Consider the following 11,139-nt stretch of genomic DNA (forward strand, 5'->3'; position numbering starts at 1 on the left):
GTGGAGCTCCATAGCCTGGTGCCAGTCTGCAAGCTATTGTCTGTTGATCCATGGTGAGTTTTCAGGAAAAAACCAAGCTGTTGTAGACAGTGGCCACAAATATAGTTCCTGGTACATTGGAGAGAAAAAAATATTGGTCCCCTACATCAGATATCCTGAAAAGCTCTGATCTAAATGACATAGGCTTCAATGGGAATGATAGGATTGGAAATAGATTGTGCTAATAAACCCTTCAGGTGAAGTACTATATATTCTCATGAATAAGTCTAAAAATTTTAGTCAAAAATTAACCCCAAAACCCTGAATTGACTTATCCACTGGTCAATGTAAATAACTCTTATTTTAAAAAGGAACCACCCTTTAGTAAAAGGCAGGAGTGTAATCTGTCCTGGAAGCACTGACTGTTGTCTCTCATCCATCCCAACCTTTACTGTGAGTGCAAACAGTTATTCCTGATGGAATTTTTTAAGTTCTTTGGCATTGTTTTCCTTTGCTTCATCTTTTAGATCCTTTGTTACATGTCCCTAAGTGTTATGCTCCACTTATCCAGGGGTCATATCAAAATCCATAATTTTGATCCTAAAACCTTCCCTTGACTTATAGATGAGGTCAACTTATAGTTAAGTATGTACAGTAGTTCTGCTATGGTTTTAAGGTGAAACAGACGGTTAGTTCCTTGGTTTGTATTACAGAGATTGTGTATCTTATAGTTCTTACACATATGCAATGTTTATTTGTGGGGTCCATCCTTACTCCCTGCTCTTTTTCAGGCCTCTGGCTGTGATGGTACCGAAATCCCAGATGAGGTAAAACTGATTGGGTTTGCTCAGCTCAGTGTCAGCTGATGCCAGTCACTCAGCGCTCAGCACAATGGTGAGATTGCAAGAGGCCAGCTTTCCATCATGAAGGAAAATTCCCAGCATCCCCCACACACACACTGAGTTCTGCTTCATTCTGTAGCAATTCACCAAGTTGGAACAAGCAAAGCCCGCCGCTACACCGCTCCTGCTAACGTTCTGAAAGCTACTAAATATGTCTCTAGCAATCAGATTGGATTTCTCTGATGTGAACACAAGACAGATTGGAAATGCGCTCAGGTGGCTGTACCCATTGGTTATGAAAGGAATTTTCTATTAGAGCTATTTCTTCTTTAATTAAAAAATAAATAAATCCGGTAATAATTATTTTAGTGGCTAATATACTGATTCTGCTGTTGTATGTAGAAATGAACATAATTATAAATTCTAGGGCTTATTAGCTAAACTTGAATTCCTGTTCTTAAACCAACTGTGAATTTTATTTTTCCCTTCTATTTATGCATTATCCATCCTAGCTGTGAGAAATTGATTTTCCCCTCCCCTCCCCTTTCTTAATTTATGTGCTACTTGCAGTTGAACACATTTGTTTAAAGAGAGTTTCGGGTTTATCTTTGAAGTATATGTCACAATCTCTGGTTTTTGACCTTGAGGTAGGCATTTAGTTTTGGTTTTGTTTGGTTTGTGTGTCCTTTTTAAAAATCCATAATGGGATTGTCAAGGGTGTGGGAGGTGCCTTGCAGATATTAATGTTCTAAGATTGTGCCTGAAGCTGTGTGAATCGGAGCTCATCTCATTCCTAGATCTGCCATGTCTAGATCGCTGAGTAATGAGTAGTAGAGACTTGAGACAAATACATATGGCCTGCATTCTGCTTTGTCGAGGGAATCACAAGCTGAATTTTCTTAAAACAGTTGCCATTAAGCTAAAATGCCTTTAACTTTGCCCACCTCTGATTTGGCTTATCTTGAAGGGATAGGAATTGTTTTATAATGAGAATAAAAAACTTGAAGAGAATCTAAGCTTTACTTGAAATTCTGCAGAGTACCCAGGTAGTGTGCAAATAATAGGAAAGGGCTTTGTGCAATGATTTAAAAGTTAAAGAAACAAATTTCTGTTACATTTTTTAAAAATGCTTCTGAGCGAAGCAATCATATGCTTAACCTGTGGCATAGATATTTTGGAGCTAGTAAATGTTAGAAAGATTCTCTAATCTGAAGCATATTCTCAGAGAAGTGGGTTTCTTGGATATTACCTTGCTAAACCACTTCCTAGCTAAACTTGGATAAATGGCAGCTCCCTAACATATGGGGAAATTGGCAAATGTGTTATTTAAGAGTTATTTATAATGCCTTGTCATAAATGTTTGAGGTGTTCTAGAGCCATTTACATACAACTCAGTGTAATTTCATTCCATTCTATTGTTTACACAATGATTACTCAAAGATTGACTGCAGAGATAAAAGGAAAATAAAAGTGTATTGCACAAACAGATTGTTGACTTTCTTTTAGTGATGAAGTAACATTACTTGAAGTCAGAATTGTGCTGTCATTCATCTTCCTCTCCTCCTCCCACCACTGTTGCATCCTGCATTGAAATTTAAATTTTAACTTCAGTTTCCTTCAGACTAACAGCAATGTTTTTGTTAAAACGTAACTTTTATGCGTAATGCATAACTATCAAAAGGACATGTGTGTTTTTGTATATGTCTGTGTGTGAAAATGAGGGATTCTTCGTATTTTGGGCATTTGCAATATGTGGAAGATGCCAGCCATTTGCACATACACCCTCCTTTCCATGTTGCAGTAGCTTAAGATGGTGTTTCTCAAACTTTTTATCCTTGTGACCCCCTTTACATATACATGCAGACATGGTGTCCCCCCCCCTTGACATAGTATATGAATAACAATATTTGGTTTGTTTAGTGTGCGTATTTTCATTCCAACATTCATGTATATTCTTATTTTAAGATTATATAAGGAAATATAAAAAAATATAAGAAAATTTTACAAGATTTTATATAAAATTTTATTGAAAATAAAGAATATAATTAAAATTCCTCCTCCTTCAGGCAGAGGCTCCAAGTCCCCTCCTTTCCTTTCTCTTCCCCTCCAGAACAGACAAAGTTTGGGAAGAGGATGGGGAGAAGGAGAAGGAGGACTTCCAAGCTTAACATCCCTGTATCAACTGTCATGTCATCCCCAAGTTTGAGAACCACTGGATCAAGACTTTGGTTTTGCAAAAATCAGCTTAAATCTGACTGTATGCTGCTCTGAGGCGTACATGGAATTACATCTGAATGGGTCTTAACTTACTGCTGTGTTGGAAAGACTAGTAATATGGGAATATTTATCTTGTCAAAATGGTAAATGGGAGAACTTAAGGCCCGTTACAAATGGGCCTTAAAGTGTGCGCTCCGTGCGTGCTAGGGTTAGAAAGGGGCGTCCTTTCCGGACGCCCTGAACCCTAGCACGTGCGGAGCGCACACAAAATGGCAGCGGCCGTTCCACACAGCCACCACCATTATGACGTCATGACCGCACCGCCTCTATACGGGGCAGCGCGGACGTGACGTCGTCACGCCGCACCAGGGCAAATAGTGCGCCCCTTCCCCGGCCGCAAAAGGAGCTCCGAAATGGAGCTCCTTTTCCGTTTGCATCGCTGGGCGCAGCCTTCAGACAGCTGCACCCAGCGACGCAGAGGAGAAAGGGGCCAAGTGGCCCCTTTCTCCTCCCCGCCGCCACGGGGTGTCCTTGGGGCTTGAAGCCCCAAGGACACCCCTTTCCAGGCTGCGGGGAAGGGGCCTTTTGCTGCTTCCCTGCATCCTGGAAAGCGGTGGATCGGGGCCTCAGCAGCTGCCGCTCTGACCGCTGAGGCCCCGATCCAGCGGGGAAACGGGCGGGTGCAGGCCACCACTTTTTGGCGGTCTGTAACCCGCCTGTGTACACTTACAGCAGAGCTTCAATTTACACCGACATGGAACAGGCAAATCCATTCATGTTTTCCAGGCTGGATTAGTGTAATTTCCTATAAGGGGGGGGGGGGACCTTTGAAGATGGTTTGTAAAGTTCTTCTAGTTCAAACTGCTGCTGCCTGAGTAGCAGGGTGTGGGTATCCAGGAGTTGGATCAGGCGATAGTTGTAGAGCCACTGATTACTTTGATTGCTTGAGTGTTTTGGAGTCCATTTTAATGAGCTGATTCTGATCTTTAACGCAGAATTTTCAATCTTTACATATGGGAGATGTTGAACTCCTAGCATCCCTGTCCATTGTCCATCTTGGCTGAGGTTGATGGAAACAGTAGTCGAATACCATGTCGGGAGCAACTGGTTCCCTATTCCACTTTTAAAGCTTTAGAGGATTTGGGCAAATTCCTTGGAGGACTGCCTTCCTCTGCCATTTTATCTGTTCATTGAGATTGCTGCTTACATTGGCCTTGTTCACTTGCCTGGTGAGGCAGTCAGCCTGGCAAGCAAGCAGTGAGGTGGGATCTCAGCCACACAGTTGTGGAAACACATCACCAGATGTGCCTGATCCTGCCTTTATAGACTTTCAGAAAAGCTCCTAAGAAAGTCTAGGGTTTTTTTCCTAGTCTTCTTAAAATTACTTTTATGGGCTACTGAACTTGGGCTATTTCAGCAATTGTTTTAAACACTGATGATAGTTTTCAGTTTTTTACTTAGCAGTTTTTTTACAAACTTTTTAAAGCTGAAGTTTATTAATGATTGACTTTTGCTCTATAATTATGACTTCTGTTTCTATCAGATTTTGGGAACTGTCATGAAAACTTTTTTTAAAGGCAGCATTGAGTTAACTTGAATAAAAGACAGGATTAGTGGAGTCTGGTGTAGAGACAAAATAGTAAAGCTCATTAAAGTTAGCTATGATTGAGATCAGGGAATCTGCTGACTTCCTGAAAATGAGATGAAAAGCTTTCATCTGGCACAGACAAATGATCAAGGAAGGGCAGCTGAAGAAAATATATGCACAGGAACTCAAATTACATTTGGCCTTTATTAGGCAACAGTTTCCATATCTTTTTTAAAAAATCGGACAAACTCAAATGCAGGAAGAGTAAGGAGGAATACTTTTACCTGTAAGTGTTTGAGCAGAGAGTGTAAGTAACCTGCCTGGATTTGGGAAATGACCTTCGGGTCCTTTTCCAATTTTCTCATTGTTTGTGGGTTACATAGACTCCATAGACCTATTCCTATCAACAGACGAAGGTAAGGTTTGCTACCTTGCCATTTATTTATTTATTATATTCATTTGTATCCCGCTCTTTTCCCAGAACTGGGACTCAGAGCAGCTTCACAGCATTAAAAACAGTACAATAAAAACATAAAAATAAAATTAAAATTAAAAAATTAAAAATAAATAATTATAATTAGTACATTTAAAAGGAATTAAATTATTACAATATTAAAACAGATAATTATTAAAAGAATAAAACATAAAAAAGATAAAACTTTAAATAAGAGGGGGGGGGGGAAACTGTAACAATTTTTTTAAATGATCCAACAACCCAGCCTGTCCTTATAGCAATTCCTTAAATGCCTGCATGAACAGGTAGGTCTTCACCTGCTGGCAGAAGAAAGCTATCCCACTCCAAGCTGGTGGTGAAGATTGAACTAGCCAAACGCTACCCTTTGTTGTTGTTAATTGCCACAACTGATGGTAACCATATGAATGAGAGACTTCAAAGTCACCCTGTTATCAGGAGCCTGGCTCAAGTCTTTCAAATGCAGGGCCATGGCATATCAGCTTTCTTCACTGTCCAGCTCTCCCAATCATACATTGACATTGGAAATATGTTGGCATGGGTGATCCTGGCTTTGGTTTGTTATTGTTAACTGCCCTCAAGTTGATCATTACTCATGGTGGCCCTATGGATGGGACATCTCCAAGACCCCCTGTCCTCCACTATTCTGCTTAGCTACATAGCAATAACAGCTACATTTCTATACTGCTTCATACTGAACTAAGCAGTCTCTAAGTGGTTTACAACGTGTAAGCCAATCGTCCTCAGTAAGCTGAGTTCTAATTTTAGTCACCTACGGAAGGATGCAAGACTGAGTTGACCCTGGAGCCCCTTGCTAGAATCAAACTCACAAGCTTGTGATTGTGAGCAAGTGGCTCCAGTACCGGCATTTAACCAATGCACCATAAGCAGATTCAGGCCCATGACCTCTTTGACTGAGTCCATCCATCTGGCATGCAGTTTGCCTTTCTACTATCTTCTACCTTTCCTAGCATTATTGCCTTTTTAAATAAATCATGTCTTCTCATGATGTGGCCAAAGTACGACGGCCTCACTTCCATCATCTTGGCTTCCAGGGAGAGTTCTGGCTTGATCTGTTCTAGGACCTATATGTTTGACCTTTTTGGCAATCCATGGTATCCTCAGCACTCTTCTCCAGCACCACATCTCAAAAGATGACTTTCTTTCTGTTGCATTTCTTCACTCTCCAGCTCTCGCATCTGTACACGGTGATGGGGAATGCAGTGGCTGGGAAGATTCAGACTTTGGTGCTCATTTGTATATCTTTACTCTTTAAGATCTTGTCTAATTCTTTAATAGCTGCCCTTCCCATTCCTAGTCTTCTTATTTCTTGACTTCAGTCTCCATTCTGAGCTATATTTGATCCAAGGCATGGTAAATCTTTGATTTTTGCAGTTTCCTCAGTATCTAGCTTGAATTTATGTACAGTCCACTCTCCGTATCCATGGACTTGCCACCTGCAGATTTGAGCATCCACGGATGGCAAGCCAGCATGGGTGGCAGCAGAGGAGGAGGAAGGTGGTAGAGGGGCAGCAGCAGTGACAGGGGTAAGAGGAGGAGGAGAAAAGATGAGGCAAGAGGGAAGAGGAGGAAGATGAGAAAGGAAGTGCAGCAGTGATGGTGGTGGGGGGGTAAGAGGAGAAGGAGGAGGAAGAGGAAGAGCAGTGGCAAGGGGAGGAGGAAGTGCAGAGGTGGTAGCCAGGGTGGAGGAGAGGGGAAGGTAGCATGGAAGAGAAGGAGGAGGCAGCCCCCTGCTGCGGTGAGAGTGGCAAGGCAGGCTTCGGGGGGGATGGAACAGCAAAATCCCATTGTATCTAATGGTAGCACGGCTGCATGGCCGTGCCACCATTGAGGACAATGGGAGTTGAACATCTACAGATTTTGATATCCATGGGGGGGATCTGGAACGGACCCCCTGTGGATACCAAAGGCCCACTGATCCTCCCTGGTCATTATTTTTGTTTTCTTTATGTTCAGCAGTAAGCCCGTCTTTACACTTTCTTCTTTAACTTTCCTTAGCAATTCTTTGAAGTCTGATATTTTCTTCTAGTAGTATGGTGTCAGCTGCGTAGCCTGCCAGTCTATTCTGCTTTGATCAGACCTCACCTGGAATACTGTGTCCAACTCTGGGCACCAGAATTCAAGAAGGATGTGGACAAAGTGGAGTGTGCCCAGAGGAGGGTGACCAAAATGGTGAAATGTCTGGAAACCATATGAGGAACAGTTTAGAAAGTTGGGCGCGTTCCGGACGGGCCCTATTGGGCACCGTCGTTATGCGCAAGGGGCGGCGCTTCCTGACGAGCCTTGCCCCTCGCACATAACGAGGGCGTCAAAATGATGGTTCCCTATACAGATGGGCACCTCCATTTTGACGTGACAGACGCCTAGCGTCCAAACATCTCGCCACCCTTGTGATGCCGCAAGGGTGCCATTGCTTCCTTGTGACGTCACAATGGTGCTGCAAGAAGAACACACTTTTTGTGGGTTCTTCTTGCTGTGCTAGGGAACCGCAGGGTTTGTCCGCTGCTGTTCCCTCGCACAGCAAACACGGGTGCCGGCAGACTGCCCTTTTGGGCGGTCTTTAAAGCACCATGGTTATGTTTAGCCTGGGGAAAAGAAGATTAAGGGGTGAGCATATTTAAAAATTTGAAGGGATGTCATAATGAGGCTGGAGCTAGCTTATTTTCTGCTGCTCCAGAGACTAGGACACAGGAAAATGGATTCAGACTACAGGAAAAGAGATTCCTCCTAAACATTTAGAAGAAATTCCAGATGGTAAGAGCTGTTCAACAGTGGAATACTCTGCCTTGGAGACTGGTGGAGTCTCTTTCTTTGGAGGTTTTCAAACAGAGGCTGAATGTTCAATTGTCAGAAGTTCTTTGTGTCTTCCTGCATAGCAGGAGGTTGGAGTGGATGGCCATTGAGGTCTCTTCCAGTAGCGAGGCTTTTACTAGCTAGATTATCTGGACCCATTTCAAACTGGCTTCCGGGCGGGTCACGGGGTTGAGACGGCCATGGTCGCCTTGGTCGATGATCTCCGTCTGAGCATTGACGGGGGAAGCGTGTCCCTGTTGGTGCTCTTGGACATCTCAGCGGCTTTCGATACCATAGACCATGGTATCCTTCTGGGGCGCCTGGCTGAGGTGGGAATCGGGGGCACTGCGCTCCAGTGGTTCCGCTCCTACCTCTCTGGGAGGTCCCAGATGGTGCAGCTGGGAGACGTGTGCTCCAGCGAGCGGGCCCTTAAAACCGGGGTCCCTCAAGGAGCCATTCTGTCTCCCATGCTATTTAACATTTACATGAAACCGCTGGGAGAGATCATCCGGAGACATGGGGCGCGGGGTTATCAGTATGCTGATGACACCCAAATTATTTTCTCTATATCTCCGACTGATGCAGTGACCAGGGATGGCGTCTCTCCTCTCGTGGCCTGTCTAGAGTCAGTAATGGGCTGGATGAGGGAAAACCGACTCAAACTTAATCCAGAGAAAACGGAGGTACTGGTGATAGGTTCCCCTGGTCCAGGAATGGTGGTGGTTCCACCTGTCCTGAACGGGGTCACGCTCCCCGTGAAGGACTCCGTGCGCAGTCTGGGGGTGCTTCTTGACTCGTCCCTTCACCTGACTGCTCAGGTGAATGCGACGGTCAGGAGTACCTGTTATCAGCTTCGGCTGATTCGCCAGCTGCGCCCATACCTGGCCCAGAGGGACCTTGAAACCATCGTACATGCTCTGGTAACTTCGAGATTGGATTTCTGCAATGTACTCTACATGGGGCAACCCTTATACCAAACTCGGAAGCTGCAAATGGTGCAGAACATGGCAGCGCGGCTGGTCACTGGTGTCCCCAGGACCAGCCATATAACACCTGTGCTTAAAGATCTCCATTGGCTGCCCATCCGCTTCCGAGCTCAATATAAGGCGTTGGTTATTACCTATAAAGCCCTAAATGGCTTGGGCCCAGGTTTTCTGAAGGACCGCCTCTCCCCGTACATTCCGCCTCGCACCCTCAGAACATCTGGGCAGCAACTCCTGAAGGTGCCTGGGGCCAGGTTGGCTGTTACTGCCAGAAGATCCTTTTCCACAGCTGCCCCAGCCCTTTGGAATACGCTGCCCATGGAGCTCCGCTCATCTACCACCCTGGCCCAATTCAGGAAGGGTCTTAAAACCTTCCTATTTAATCAGGCATTCCCCGACTAAATATCCTACGGGCCTCCCTCCTCTCTCGTGGCCGAGAGGTTGGGCTAAGGGGCTTTTTATTGTTTTTAAGGATTGTTATTATGTTTATGGTCTTGGCTGTTTTTAACTTTGTATGATGTTTGCACTTTGCTGCTCTTGTAAGCCGCCCTGATCGTTTGGAAGGGCGGGGTATAAATAAAAATTTTATTATTATTATTATTATTATTAGAAAATGGAAAGATCCTGAAATACCTAAAATCAAGGACTGGCTTTTGAAACTGCTAGAAATGGAAGAAATTGATAAATTAATGGCTCTTTTAAACAAAAAAGATATGGAATTAATTAGTAGAAAGTGGTCATCCATAACTGAATTTTGCAATAATTTGTGGAACTGAGCGCAAGAGGGATATAAAGAATATAAATTGATTGATAACTAAGAAGAAGAAGTTAAAATCTAAATTAAAGTAGTTAAAATGTGAGTTAAATGCTTTAGAAAGAGAGCAATAATAAAGAAACTAAGTAGAATAAGGACATTAAGATTAAAAAAAAGAAAACAGAAAAGGGACCCCTATTCACCCAAAGATGTTCTTCCAGCTTCTTTTCTTGCTTCTTTTAAAAAAAATGCATTAGCTCTTTCTCATGATTATATTACAGCCAGAATTTGAGTTCCCTTGGCTCTCCTATAACTTGGGGAGTCTGAAAACAACTTATTGAAGACTATCTAGAAAACTGACAGTAATTTTCCACAGAAGCAGGCCAGGGCTGCCTAAATGGTAATATAGTATAAGGAATGCAGGATCAATGTGAAGAAGCTGGTGTTCCAAAATGGAGGGCCTTTCAAATGCCAGATTTACATACCTCAACTGCGAAGCGAAGAAGAGGTGAGATCACTCGAGTGACAATCAAATCAAAAGCGTGGACAGTAGCTCAGCTGGATAATTGCCAGCCTGCTTCTCCACTTCGTCTGGGCTAATGAGCCTGTTCTGCAATTAGTATAAAAATTTGGCCCTGCTGCTTTGCATAAGCATTTAATCAATCAGGAACTGGATAAAGGTCAAAAAGGAAAGTGCCAAACCGCTGTGCTGCTGCAAATGGATTAGCCTTGCTTTGGCTGTGGTCTTTCTTGCTAGGGTTCCCAGAGCTCTTGAGAGCAGACGTTCTCTCAGATGTGGACGGGATTAGCCAAAATGGCATTAGGTGGTTCAAAGGTTTGCATGAGATTGGCTTCAAAAGAAATGGTATCTAATATCTGTTGTTGCACAAGCTGGCTTCCTCACAAGGAATCAGGCTCTGTAAGAAGGCTGATATGAAAAACTCCCAATGGAGGAATCCATGAACAACCTGATAGTTTTTACCAACCTCAAACCTTTTCCTTTTCCTATTCCTTCAAATTCTAAAATGTTGGTCACATGTCATGCAGGTATTTTCTGGTGGTGGGATGGATATTAAAAATTCCTAGGGTTCCATTGTGCTTAAATGCAAAATCTGAATGCTTAGGATTACATATAGTGGAAAGGTACATTCATGAAACTTTTGAATAGGAAAATGGGCACCCAGTAACAATTTCTTTATGGGCTGAGTTCTCTGGCCACACAAAAAATGTCCAAAGGCCACATGACACCAGTGGGTTGCCTACATGTCCCCCCAGTTTTTTGTTTGTTTGGTTGGTTGGTTTTTTTTTTTTTTTTTTTTTTTTTGGTTTTTTGGTCTGTGTGTGTTACAGGAAGAGAACTCAGTTATGTGTATTCAGATATGCACAAAAAATTAATGGCTGGAATTTTATATTAATTACATAACTACCTTAGTTGTACAGCTAAGTAGCATCTCCTGGCTGGCTCCTTCCCCTCCATCTACTTAACTGGG

At 43.2% G+C, this 11,139-nt stretch overlaps 1 protein-coding gene across 2 annotated transcripts in view; it reads left to right on the forward strand.

Annotated features, from left to right (window-relative positions):
• STK39 (serine/threonine kinase 39) overlaps positions 1–2,286 on the forward strand; it is a 157,909-nt gene extending 155,623 nt beyond the window's left edge. For both annotated transcript variants that reach the window (XM_089519815.1, XM_089519816.1), the window contains exon 18: positions 771–2,286. In XM_089519815.1, the coding sequence (XP_089375941.1) occupies positions 771–845 (75 nt within the window). In that variant the 3' untranslated portion in view covers positions 846–2,286. The remainder of the gene's footprint in view (positions 1–770) is intronic.
• Positions 2,287–11,139: the final 8,853 nt, after the last annotated feature.

This window comes from Sceloporus occidentalis, unplaced genomic scaffold, assembly GCF_023333645.1.
Source record: "Sceloporus occidentalis isolate IW3139 unplaced genomic scaffold, rSceOcc1.0.p SCAF_4, whole genome shotgun sequence".
In the NCBI taxonomy this organism is placed as follows: Eukaryota; Metazoa; Chordata; class Lepidosauria; order Squamata; family Phrynosomatidae; genus Sceloporus; species Sceloporus occidentalis.